Source organism: Saccopteryx bilineata, chromosome 6 (assembly GCF_036850765.1).
Source record: "Saccopteryx bilineata isolate mSacBil1 chromosome 6, mSacBil1_pri_phased_curated, whole genome shotgun sequence".
Lineage (NCBI taxonomy): Eukaryota > Metazoa > Chordata > Mammalia > Chiroptera > Emballonuridae > Saccopteryx > Saccopteryx bilineata.
Genome location: NC_089495.1, coordinates 143,097,542 through 143,111,659, shown reverse-complemented (window position 1 = coordinate 143,111,659; position 14,118 = coordinate 143,097,542). Strand labels below are relative to the sequence as shown.

Below are 14,118 nucleotides of genomic sequence, written 5' to 3'. Positions count from 1 at the left end.
ATTAGAGTTTTAACATACGTATTCTGGGTAGGATTCAAACATTCAGTCCATGTTGGGGGGCGGGTCACAGACATTCAGTCCATAACGTTTATGATTTGTTTATCCCCTGTTCTATTGATGGACTTCTGAGTTTTTGGTTTTAGACTATTGTAAATAAAACTGCTATGACCATTCTTATACCAGTCTTTATAGCTGTCCATTTTCTCTTCCATTGGTTCAATATCTTTGAGTGGAATTGCTGAGTTATTTTTTATAAGAAACTGCCAGACCTTTTCCTAAAGTTTTTATATTCTTCATTCTCACTCTAATCAGAGTTGTGGTTGTTTTACGTGCTTGTCAGTATTTGGTGTTATCTGTCTTTTTAATTTAACTATAGTGGGTATTTAGTGGCATCTCACTGTGGTTTAATGGTATATATTATATTTCTTTTTTACCTTCTTGCATTAGTGTTGGAACAAATCAGAGCTATCAAGAGAGTCACTGTTTCAGCTTCAGCGGCCATTACCCTCACGGAATCACCACGGCCATTTACCACCCTGGTCACAGGTACGCACTACTGTTCTCATACTGGGTGGGGTGTTAGGTGTAGAAACCATGGCACAATTTTAGAAGAAATTGTCCATTCTGCTGCTTATTTTGGTTTCTTCGTGTCCTCCTCTGGTGCAGCGACCTTAAATATCTGTCATGTTGAAGTTGCAGTCCCGCTCATCTGTGTGGCTGACGTGGTTCTGAGCCAGGTGGGGCTTTGGGACTATTCACTGAGGAATTTCTTCTTCCCTCTTGACTCTCTGAATCTTATTTTCCTCATCTGTGAGATGAGTTGCATCCCAGCTCCCATCAGTGTTGACAGAACACGAGCACAGCGTGGAAAGTGCCCTTGGAGGGGAGGCCTCAGTGGTGACACCACTTCCCTTCTCTGTTCTCGCACGTGGGGCTGTGTTGACTGCAGGTCGCTTCTGACAGCTCTCCGGTGTCATGTCCCCACCGCTCCTAGTGTCTGCCGTGTCGGCCGAGGGTTACTGACACTTTGGGCACATTCCACTACCGATGTTTGCTTTCCTGTTATTTCGTTATTTGAAAATAAAATTTACATAAACTTTATAAGTTAGCTGACCTTTTTGGTTTTATAAAGGGGAAGAATATCAATACTGTGAGTCCAACCAACCTAACTTGACTCCTGGATTTTGAGACTTACTCTGTGTGTTCGTAAGTCGTTTCTGACTCTCAGTGTGCTTAAGACTTCCTGATTGAAATGTGTGTTCAGTCACAAGTCTGTCCTTGTTTTTGTTCAGAATTTTATTATTATGAAATTTTTATGCTACAAAGAAGCACACCCCTCGTCCTTTTGGGTCCTTTCCTGATCCCATCCCCTCTGTCCCCCTGGAGATAACCACTGTACTAAATTTTGGGTTTATCATTTTGCTGCTTTCTTTATAGTTTTACCACTTGTTCATACTTAGTTTTGCTATTAGTGTATAAATGGAATCACACAGAAGACAAACATTTTACTTTAAGATTTGCTTTTTAATGCCTATTTCTAGGTCATTCATCTTTAACTACTATTAGCCTGTTTCATTTCAGGACTGTCTTGCAGCATGTTTATCATTCTCTTGTAGAAGAAAGTTTGGCTTGTTTCCAGTTTTTGTTGTTATTGTCATAACAGTAGTATGTGGCAGAATTGATTGCGCATTCCTCTTTTGCATCGCTTGAACCAGTTGAGCCATGGTTGTGAAAGGAGAAGAGAGAGATAGTGAAAGAGAAGAGGAAGAGAGAGGAGTGGAGGAGCATATGGTCACCTCTCCTGTGTGCCCTGACTGGAATTGAACCCGGGACTTCCACACACCAGGCCAACGCTTTACTGCTGAGCCAACCTGCCAGGGCCAAGGATCTCTCCTAAGAGGGGAGGAGAGGGAATTGAAATGAGTGTGCTGTGAGCCATTAGTTGTTTTGAGGATTAAATACACAGCAGGCATTCAGGAAACAATAGCAGTGAGTAAATATAATGTTATTAATTCCTTCTTTGTGATTTGTGTGGCTCCTCCCTTGAAGAGTCAGTTGATATAACCTTGAACAATTTGAACGTCAGTTTTGAGTCTAGTCAAAAAAATTAAAAAATTGGAAAATAATATATCAAATAATCTGAAATGATAATAGCCCTTTGTTTTATTTGTTTAGTAGTGGAATGGAATGATCACATGCAAAGTTAGAGGGCTTTATATTTTATAAAGTTGAATATTATTGGATATGCTGCAAATTACAGACATTCTTAAATGAAAACATTTCTTTCAATTATCAAGTAAACCTATTGAGAGAATGAGAAAATTGTGTTGTTTCATTCTCATCAACTTCTTGTATGAAGTATGGCCTTTTAGGTGTTCCTTTTCATATTTCAGATACTGTATTTTCCTCGCATAGCTTCACATTGTCTTGAATTTAAATTTTGCTACTAGAAAAAGGATCGACTGTTTTGCTGGGACAGGCTCAGCTCTGTTATGAATTTTGCCAAGCTTAAACAGGGCATAAATCACACCTGTGACACTCTGATTACTGGTTTGATTTTTGTTGAGGGTGACCTATATTCCCTTATGTTTATGTCTTCTCTGATACCACATTTTATTGTGTTTAAAGGAGGCTTTGCTCTTTTAAGGACTTTCCTGGTTTTATTCTACCTCTTGATTTTGTGCTTTTAAGGCAAACGTATTAATACCTTACTTTTCAGCACACACACACATTTAAAAAATTAATTTTCTGTCTCTTAAATAGTGTCTATGCTTTATTAGAGAAATCTGCACTATTAGTAAGACTGATGAGGTAGAAAGCCTGTTGCATCTCTAGCTGGTCTCTGTCCCATTACTCTCTTATCTTTTGTGGTTTGCTGTTGGGTGTTGTGGAAGATGCAAAGATGGAGGGCGTCGGCATGTCAGCTGCTTGAAGGCAAAGACTGTGTAGGGGACATCTTTGTGAAGGTCACAGCATCTAGTGTAAGTCAGCTGATACTCTAACTCTGCGAGCTCCTTGGATAAGTAATTCTAAGTTCCTGAGTGGAGAAGAAAAATGGTTGCTTTCTTTTGATTTTTCTTTTCCCTTTTTCCTCTCTTCTATTTCATATTCTTATCTATCTCCCACTTTTCTGATTTTTCTTTTTTAATTTTTCTTGTCCCTTTTAAAAGAATTTTATATCTTAGTCCTTTGCTGTTTTTTTTCCCTTATTTGGCCTGTTTAGTTCATTCCACACTGATGATATTGTTTGGATTTATTACAGTAGCCAATATTTGATAATTTTTTTCCTAGCAGTATTTCAGGAGGGTCAGTGGAATTCACTTGAGATCATAGGATTGAAATGATCATGCAATAAATAGTTACTACATGATAGCAGTTTATTGTAGGTCAGATTCCATTTATTACTCATAGACCTTTTACTTTTTGGCCCAGGAACTAAGCAAATTGTAGGGTTTTTTTGTGTGTGTGGGGCGGATGATCTTTGAATAGAAACTTTGGAAAGGTAACCATACTATCAGACCATAGAAGGGAGGTTCTTCTTGGTCCTGCAGTCACGTGCACATCTTGATGGCAGTCAGCGTGGAGACAGATGGCCACATCAAGGTTTGTGAATGAATGTTGTTATAAAGCAGGAAGTTGTGTAAATGACCTGTTGTACATGACAAAAATATTGCTGTGTCGTTTGTAATTTCTGTTATGTGTTTGTTTGTTTTTTAAATTAAGAAATCTGAAATATTCATCACATTCTTATTTACTTTGGGTTACTCTAGTAATATGAGCCTATGATATTTGTCATCCGCAAGGATTTTTTTTTTTTTGTATTTTTTTTTTGTATTTTTTTTTTTTTTAATAAATTTTTATTAATGGTAATGGGATGACATTAATAAATCAGGGTATATATATTCAAAGAAAACATGTCTAGGTTATTTTGTCATCAAATTATGTTGCAAACCCCTCGCCCAAAGTCAGATTGTCCTCCGTCACCCTCCATCTAGTTCTCTGTGCCCCTCCCCCTCCCCCTAACTCTCTCCCTCCCTCCCTCCCATGTCCTCCCTCCCCCGCCCACCCTTGGTAACCACCACACTCTTGTCCATGTCTCTTAGTCTCATTTTTATGTTCCACCAATGTATGGAATCATGTAGTTCTTGTTTTTTTCTGATTTACTTATTTCACTCCTTATAATGTTATCAAGATCCCACCATTTTGCTGTAAATGATCTGATGTCATCATTTCTTATGGCTGAGTAGTATTCCATAGTGTATATGTGCCACATCTTCTTTATCCAGTCTTCTATTGAAGGGCTTTTTGGTTGTTTCCATGTCTTGGCCACTGTGAAGAGTGCTGCAATGAACATGGGGCTACATGTGTCTTCACGTATCAATGTTTCTGAGGTTTTGGGGTATATACCCAGTAGAGGGATTGCTGGGTCATAAGGTAGTTCTATTTGCAGTTTTTTGAGGAACCACCATACTTTCCTCCATAATGGTTGTACTACTTTACAGTCCCACCAACACTGAATGAGGGTTCCTTTTTCTCTACAGCCTCTCCAACATTTGCTATTACCCGTCTTGTTGATAATAGCTAATCTAACAGGAGTGAGGTGGTATCTCATTGTAGTTTTGATTTGCATTTCTCTAATAACTAATGAAGCTGAGCATCTTTTCATATATCTGTTGGCCATTTGTATCTCTTCCTGGGAGAAGTGTCTGTTCATGTCCTCTTCCCATTTTTTTATTGGATTGCTTGTTTGTTTGTTGTTGAGTTTTATGAGTTCTTTGTAAATTTTGGATATTAGGCCCTTATCTGAGCTGTCGTTTGAAAATATCAGTTCCCATATAGTTGGCTGTCTGTTTATTTTGATATCAGTTTCTCTTGCTGAGCAAAAACTTTTTATTCTGATGTAGTCCCATTCATTTATCTTTGCCTTCACTTCTCTTGCCATTGGAGTCAAGTTCATAAAATGTTCTTTAAAACCCAGGTCCATGATTTTAGTACCTATGTCTTCTTCTATGTACTTTATTGTTTCAGGTCTTATATTTAGGTCTTTGATCCATTTTGAATTAATTTTAGTACACGGGGACAGGCTGTAGTCGAGTTTCATTCTTTTGCATGTGGCTTTCCAGTTTTCCCAACACCATTTGTTGAAGAGGCTTTCTTTTCTCCATTGTGTGTTGTTGGCCCCTTTATCAAAGATTATTTGACCATATATATGTGGTTTTATTTCTGGGCTTTCTATTCTGTTCCATTGGTCTGAGTGTCTATTTTTTTGCCAATACCATGCTGTTTTGATTATCGTGGCCCTATAATATAGTTTAAAGTCAGGTATTGTAATGCCCCCAGCTTCATTCTTTTTCCTTAGGATTGTTTTGGCTATTCGGGGTTTTTTATAGTTCCATATAAATCTGATGATTTTTTGTTCCATTTCTTTAAAAAATCTCATAGGGATTTTGATGGGAATTGCATTAAATTTGTATATTGCTTTGGGTAATATGGCCATTTTGATTATATTTATTCTTCCTATCCAAGAACAAGGAATATTTTTCCATCTCATTGTATCTTTTTTGATTTCCCTTAACAATGCTTTGTAATTTTCATTATATAGGTCCTTTACGTTCTTTGTTATGTTTATTCCTAGGTATTTTATTTTTTTTGTTGCAATCGTGAAGGGGATTATTTTTTTGAGTTCGTTTTCTAATATTTCATTGTTGGCATATAGAAAGGCTATGGACTTTTGTATGTTAATTTTGTATCCTGCGACCTTACTGTATTGGTTTATTGTTTCTAATAATCTTTTTGTGGAGTCCTTCGGGTTTTCGATATATAGGATCATATCATCAGCAAAAAGTGATAGCTTTACTTCTTCTTTTCCGATATGGATGCCTTTTATTTCTTTGTCTTGTCTGATTGCTCTGGCCAGAACTTCTAGCACCACGTTGAATAAGAGTGGAGAGAGTGGACAACCCTGTCTTGTTCCTGATTTAAGGTAGAAAGTCCTCAGTTTTATGCCATTTAATAGGGTGTTGGCTGATGGTTTATCATATATGGCCTTTATCATGTTGAGATATTTTCCTTCTATACCCATTTTGTTGAGAGTCTTAAACATAAAATTGTGTTGTATTTTATCAAAAGCCTTTTCTGCATCTATTGATAAGATCATGTGGTTTTTGTTCTTTGTTTTGTTGATATGGTGTATTACGTTAACCGTTTTGCGTATGTTGAACCATCCTTGAGATTCTGGGATGAATCCCACTTGATCATATGTATTATTTTTTTAATATGTTGTTGTATTCGGTTTGCCAGTATTTTGTTTAGTATTTTAGCATCTGTATTCATTAGAGATATTGGTCTGTAGTTTTCTTTCTTTGTGCCATCCTTGCCAGGTTTTGGTATGAGGGTTATGTTGGCCTCATAAAATGTGTTTGGAAGTATTGCTTCTTCTTCAATTTTTTGGAAGACTTTGAGTAGAATAGGAACCAAGTCTTCTTTGAATGTTTGATAGAATTCACTAGTATAACCGTCTAGGCCTGGACTTTTATTTTTGGGGAGATTTTTAATAGTTTTTTCTATTTCCTCCCTGCTGATTGGTCTGTTTAGGCTTTCTGCTTCTTCATGACTCAGTCTAGAAAGGTTGTATTGTTCTAGGAATTTATCCATTTCTTCTAGATTGTTGTATTTGGTGGCATATAATTTTTCATAGTATTCTACAATAATTCTTTGTATATCTATGATGTCTCTGGTGATCTCTCCTCTTTCATTTTGGATTTTATTTATTTGAGTCCTGTGTCTTTTTTCCTTGGTGAGTCTTGCCAAGGGTTTGTCGATTTTGTTGATCTTTTCAAAGAACCAGCTCCTTGTTTTATTGATTTTTTCTATAGTTTTTCTGTTCTCTATTTCATTTATTTCTGCTCTGATTTTTATTATCTCCTTTCTTCGGCTGGTTTTGGGTTGTCTTTGTTCTTCTTTTTCTAGTTCCGTAAGGTGTGAAGTTAAGTGGTTTACTTCGGCTGTCTCTTGTTTGTTCATATAGGCCTGAAGTGATATGAACTTTCCTCTTATTACTGCTTTTGCTGCATCCCAGAGATTCTGATATGTCGTATTTTCATTTTCATTTGTCTGTATATATCTTTTGATTTCTGCGCTTATTTCTTCTTTGACCCATTCATTTTTTAGAAGTATGTTGTTTAGTTTCCACATTTTTGTGGGTTTTTCCCCCTCTTTTTTGCAGTTGAATTCTAGTTTCAAGGCTTTATGATCAGAAAATATGCTTGGTACAATTTCAATTTTTCTAAATTTGCTGATATTGTCTTTGTGGCCCAACATATGGTCAATTCTTGAGAATGTTCCATGTACACTAGAGAAAAATGTATACTCTGTCGCTTTGGGATGAAGTGTCCTGTAGATGTCTATCATATCCAGGTGTTCTAGTATTTCGTTTAAGGCCACTATATCTTTATTGATTCTCTGTTTGGATGACCGATCTAGAGCCGTCAGCGGTGTATTGAGGTCTCCAAGTATGATTGTATTTTTGTTAGTTTTTGTTTTAAGGTCAATAAGTAGCTGTCTTATATATTTTGGTGCTCCTTGGTTTGGTGCATATATATTAAGGATTGTTATGTCTTCTTGATTCAACTTCCCCTTAATCATTATGAAATGACCATTTTTGTCTCTGAGTACTTTTTCTGTCTTGTAGTCAGCATTATTAGATATGAGTATTGCTACGCCTGCTTTTTTTTGGGTGTTGTTTGCTTGGAGTATTGTTTTCCAGCCTTTCACTTTGAATTTGTTTTTATCCTTGTTGCTTAGATGTGTTTCTTGTAGGCAGCATATAGTTGGATTTTCTTTTTTAATCCATTCTGCTACTCTGTGTCTTTTTATTGGTAAGTTTAATCCATTTACGTTTAGTGTAATTATTGACACTTGTGGGTTCCCTACTGCCATTTTATAAATTGCTTTCTGTTAGTTTTGCATCTAGTTTGATTCTTCTTTTTTGTTTTTCTATCATTTGTTTTTGTTTGTTTGTGTTCCATACTTCTTTCCTCTGTTGCTACCTTTTTTAAGTCAAGTGTTTTTGTGGTGGTTTTTTTAAGGGTGGTTACCATTAAGTAATGAAAAGGGTACCTACCATATTCATTGTAGTACCCTATCTTATAAGTATTTCTGCACTTCATCATCCTTTGCTACTGTTAATCTCCATCCTCTCCCCCCTTTTTTTCCTTTGTTGTCACAGTTTAAGTTTGGTTTTATTGTGTTCTTGGTGGAGCTGTTACTTGTGGTGTTGTTTTCTTTTGTTCTTTGAATCTGGTTGGAAAACCCCCTTTAGTATTTCCTGGAGTGGGGGCTTTCTGTTGATAAATTCTCTCATCTTTTCTGTATTTGTGAATGTTTTTATATCTCCTTCATACTTGAAGGATAGCTTTGATGGGTATAGTATTCTTGGCTGAAAGTTCCTCTCTTTCAGGGCTTTAAATATTGGGGTCCACTCTCTTCTAGCTTGTAGAGTTTCTGCTGAGAAATCTGATGATAATCTAATAGGCCTTCCTTTATATGTTGTACTCTTCTTTTCCCTGGCTGCCTTGAGAATTTTTTCTTTGTCATTGGTTTGTGTCATCTTTATTATGATGTGCCTTGGAGTGGGTTTGTTGGGGTTAAGAAAACTTGGTGTTCTGTTTGCTTCTTGAATTTGAGGCTTTAGTTCCTTCCACAGGCTTGGGAAGTTCTCGTCTATTATTTGTTTGAGTATATTCTCCATTCCATTTTCTTTCTCTTCTCCCTCTGATATACCTATTATTCTTATGTTATTCTTTCTGATGGAGTCAGACAATTCCTGTAGGGCTTTCTCGTTTTTTATTATTTTTGAGTCTCTTTCTTCTTCTCTCTGTTGTGCCTCAAGTTGTTTGTCTTCTATTTCACTAATCCTATCTTCAATCTGGGCTGTTCTGTTAGCTAAGCTTGTTACCCTCGTTTTTCAGCTCGTGAATTGAGTTTTTCATTTCTGTTTGATTTGTTTTTATAGTTTCAATTTCCTTGGTAATATATTCTTTGTGTTCATTGAGTTGTTTTCTGATCTCCCTATATTGCCTTTCTGTGTTTTCTTGTATATCTCTGAGTATTTTTAAGATTTCTATTTTAAATTCTCTGTCATTTAGCTCCAAGGCTTCCAATATGTTAAGTCTTTTCTCCATAGATTTCTCCACATCTATTTGTGTTACCTCTCTTTCTTTTGTATCCATAATATTCGATTTCCTCTTTCTTATCGGCATCTGAGGGTGGTCTTATTGATAGCACTAATTAGAATTAATAAAGAGTAAAAAGTAAAAAAAAAAAAAAAAAAAAAAAAAAGGTAAAACACCCCACAAAAAAAAACAGTAATAATTTATTATTTCCCCCTTTTTTTCTCTCTTCTCTTTCCCTCCTCTCCCCTCCTCAGGGAAATATCGTGCCTATAATGGAGGGCCTGATTTGGGGTGAAGAGTTCAAGGGGCAAAAAAAAGGGAGTAGGGACCTACTAAATGCAAAAAAAAAAAAAAAAAAAAGGAAGAAAATCTTAGACAAGCATAAGATGATTTGCTTGTATGTGATGGTCAACTAAGAGATATAATGAGAGGGATAAGAGGGAACCAGAAAAAAGGACCAAAAAAGAATAATAAAGAAGAAAAAATAAAAATAATAAGTAAAAATCTGTTGTATTAAGTGGAGCGAAGACTAAATACAATGGAGACCTTGGGTTGGGAGGACCCAAAATGCCACAAAAATAAACAAACAAGAAAAAAAAATAAAAACAAAAGCAAAAAAGAGAAATAAAGCCAAAAAAAAAGCCTTGAGTCCCAAATTAACTAATTTGTTCGTGATTGAGGATTATATGGGAGGAAAGTAAAATGAGAAAAGAAAAAACGAATAGAAAGGAAAAAATAAGAAAAAGAGAAAAACGAAGGAAGAAATAAAATAGGAAGAGAAAAAAAAACAAAATAAAGCAAGACAAAAAAAAAAAAAAAGAGGAGAGAGTGAGAGTTAAGTGTTTTGGAGTATAACCTTAAAGGAGGGTGAGGATGAAGAAGAAAAATAAAATGCAACACTCATGGGTAGTGTAGTTCAAGAAAGGGGAAGCATAAGATGGGCAGAGAATAGAAGGACCGAGGTGGAGGAAATAAAGGCAAAAAGATAGAAGAAACAAACAACAACAACAACAACAAAAAAAAAAAATTAGTGGATCAAGTTGTATAGTCTGTGGGTTTTTCTTGATTTTGAGAGGTTAACTTCTTCCTTTTTCTTTTCTCTCCCTCTTCCTGGTCGGTGACTCTGTACCCCAGGCTCTGCCCCTGTGTCACTCTTAGGTAGGGATTTGCAGTTGATGGGATTCTATGGCAATGTCATATAATTGGCTTTAGTCTTGCTGGAAGTAAAGGCTTGTTGGCATTTGCAGGGTCCAACGATGAGAGAGTTTGCTTTCCTGGATTCTCTCTCCTAGTCCCCCCTTTCTGAATTAGCAGCCTGGTGATCCAGCTATAAGGCTGCAACTGCTTCTGCCTGGGGAGTAAGAGGCTCAAAGAGCTGGGAAATCCCCACTCTATCCCCACTCAGTGCAAGGCTTTGGGAAAGGCTCTGACAGTCAGGGCCTCCAGTGTAATCAGGCGGGGGTGGGAGTCAATTGTTGTCAAGGTGACTGTTCAGCGCCTATCATTTAGTTGGACCTCTCAACCCAGGCTTTCCACACTTTGTAGCCTGTTTTTGCAGGGAAGAAGAGGCACTAGTCTCTGCTTACGACTAGTGTAGTATAGACCTTATTATCTGCCAAGTCCTTCTTGTTAGCGTTTATCCCTAAATATGGAGGCTCTATTAATCAGAAGTTGCCCCCGCCCCTTTAGCGAGAGGCACTAAAAAATATCACGCCTCTTGTCTTGGAACGCTGAATTGAGAGAGATCTTATCAATTAGAACCGAGGGTGCGCAGATTTCATGGGTTAAGCTAATTTTAGTGATTGGGTCGCAGCTGTGCTTCCGAAGGTATTTTAGGCTGCCTGCGCGCGCCCCTCCCCCAACGCTTGATTGTTAGCTTGAATGGCTGGGTGAGGTGCCCCGCCCACGGAGAGAATCTCCCAAGCCTCTCCCGCTCGCCCCGCTGCTGGCGGCTGGACCGCACCAGGCGCAGGATAATGGAGCCCCCTGGGTGTGCGGGCCAGCAGGGCACCCTGGGTGCGTGGAATGCCCAAGGCACGCGAGCGAATGGGGCGCTCTGGGCACCGGTGGCCAGCGACCCCCACTCGCAGTGCGCGGGCCGCTGGGAACTTCAGCGGTGCTCAACTGGACCGGGCGCGCGCGCGGCCGCTCCGCTCGCGGCGGTGGCTCGCGGGGGCTCATGGCGGCTCGCGGTGGCGGCTTGCGTTGGCCGCTCGCGGCGGCTCGCTGTTCCCAAGTATATGGGCTGACTCACCACAGGCGCATTTCCTTGCGGTTTGAAAGAACGTCCCTGTGGTAGATTCCTCCACACCCTCGTCTCTCAGATTCAAGTGATAACAGTCATTTCGCTATCAGTTTGTGTGGAACTCCGGAATGCTCCGAGGATAAATTTTTCTGTTTCTAGTTGATAAATTTGTTGTGATTTAGAGGAGAGCTGTCGGACGCGCTGCTCACGGCGCCATTTCCGTGACGTCACTCCTGCAAGGATTTTATAAATGCGAAATAAATCAGTCAGAGGGGAGTTGGGATAAATTGGTATTATACAAACTCAAGGTTTTATGAAATTCATTGTTTTCTCTGATGCTGCAAGCCTTGTTGAAGAAGAGGAATTGAGGTGGTAGAACAGGTAATATAAAACAAAGATTAATTGAGAAGCTTTGGGATAAGCTCTGTGGATTTGCTGTTTTTGACTGTTTTCTTTTCTACATACCCTAAGCCACAGCTGAGGAGTGTACTTCATCCTCCCTGGACGATCTCATGTTTCAAGCCTGCTCCCCCTCCTACAGCTCCCACCAACTCTTTCCCGCCTTCTTTTTTGGGGTGTTTGTGTTCTCTCTGCTCTGTCAGTTTTAGCTTGCGTTGCACCGTGGTTCCAGCTGAGAGGAATCGCTTACCTCCTTTGTGTTCTCAGAGACGAGGCATTGAACTTTTGCGCAGGGGTGCTGTGCTCGCTGGTGGAGGTGCGGCGGGAGTGCCTGCTCTCGGGTGCACAGGGCTGTGTAGGGCTCACGTATCGGAGCTGAGGGCTCTCTACGTGAGGTACATTCAAATAGACAACTTCATCTATGTACATATTTTTAAATGACATTGTTTCAACAGTGTACAGTTTTATAAAAAAGTACTGTTCCTTATTTCATTGTAAGTTTCTTCAAGCAAAAGCTGACTTACTCCATTTAGAATCTCAATAGTTCCTTGGTAATTACACAGAGGTAATTAGTGTTTGACGGTAACATCTTCTAGGCCCTAATTTACAGCTCAACACAGACACAAGATGGAGAGCACGTCTTCTTTCTTGGGCCCGTTTGAGAAGCCACCTATGCTCAGAACCCTTAGTGGCTGTTTGATTTTAAGCATATAAGGCAATGATTTTTAGTAAGGGTATATAGATTTGTGCAACCACAGCTACGATCAGTGTTAGAGTATTTCATTACCCCTAAAGAGCTCTCATGCCCTTTGATTTTCATGGAATGTAAATCATTACTTAGTAAAACTATAATAAATACGGGATTGAAGAAGAAAGAAAAAGAGACTCTTTAAACAGGCTTTCATTTGAGTGCTTTTATCTTGGTTAAGAAAGATACTGGGGTCTGACCAGGCGGTGGTGCAGTGGATAGAGCATCAGACTGGGACGCAGAGGACCCAGGTTCAAAACTCAAGGTCTCCAACTTGAGCACAAGGTCACTAGCTTGAGCGTAGGATCACTGACTTGAGTGTGGGATCATAGCCATGACCCCATGGTCACTGGCTTGAGCCTGAAGGTCACTGGTTTAAAGCCCAAGGTCGCTGGCTTGAGCAAGGGGTCACTGTCTGCTGTAGCCCCCCAGTCAAGGCATATGAGAAAGCAACCAATGAACAACTAAGGTGCTGCAATGAAGAATTGATGCTTCTCATTTCTCTGCCTTCCGGTCTGTCTGTTCCTATCTGTCCCTCTCTCTGACTGTCTCTGTCAAAAAAAGAAAAAAAAAGAAAGATACTGGGGTTTCTGTTAAGAAGGGCACTCATGGCCCTGGCCGGTTGGCTCAGTGGTAGAGCGTCAGCCTGGCGTGCAGAAGTCCTGGGTTCGATTCCCGGCCAGGGCACACAGGAGAAGCGCCCATCTGCTTCTCTACCCCTCCCCCTCTCCTTCTTCTCTGTCTCTCTCTTCCTCTCCCGCAGCCGAGGCTCCATTAGAGCAAAGATGGCCTGGGCGCTGGGAATGGCTCTATGGCCTCTGCCTCAGGTGCTAGAATGGCTCTGGTTGCAACAGAGCAACGCCCCAGATGGGCAGAATATTGCCCCCTGGTGGGCATGCTGGGTGGATCCCTGTTGGGCGCATGTGGGAGTCTGTCTGACTGCCTCCCCGTTTCCAACTTCAGAAAAATACACACACAAAAAATGTTTGGTGTGTGAATGAGCTCTCGGGTGCCATGATTCTAAGGTCGCTGACCCAAAATGGAGGGAAACCATCTTCACGGAGAATGAGAAGGGATGCGGTGGATGCAGAGGGACCACAGTCTCTTAACACAGTGCATTATCTAGGGAAGTGTAGGTTGGCATCCCAAGTGTTTAAATTTGGTCTAATGGAGAAGATAGTGTTGAGAGGCTACCCTATCTGAAAGGTCTACCCAATGGCACAGGCAAATTTTGTTGTCCTCCTATGACAGTGATGGGTAATCTTTTGAGTTTGGTGTGTCAAAATTCGCCAAAAAACCGAGCATAACTCGGGTGGTGTATCACTTTGAGAAAAAAACCATAATTTATGATATTTATAGTTTAAATAACAAAAATGTATAATTGTAATATATAACTGTATTTAATAAACCAAAAACTATTTAACTTTCCTGCTTAGTGACTTCTTTGTTCATCTGTCAGTCGGTTTCTTTTGTTGGTCTTTATATTATTTAACTTGTGTGGGGTGCTGTGAACTAAGATAAGTGAGGGGGAGGGGGAATTCTTTAACTAACCT

At 39.4% G+C, this 14,118-nt stretch overlaps 1 protein-coding gene across 1 annotated transcript in view; it reads left to right on the top strand.

Moving 5' to 3' along the window:
• Nucleotides 1-14,118, top strand: part of NBAS (NBAS subunit of NRZ tethering complex) — a 352,849-nt gene that overhangs the window by 45,814 nt on the left and 292,917 nt on the right. Inside the window, 1 exon segment of the mRNA XM_066234551.1 lies at nucleotides 448-546. Coding sequence (XP_066090648.1) covers nucleotides 448-546 — 99 coding nt within the window.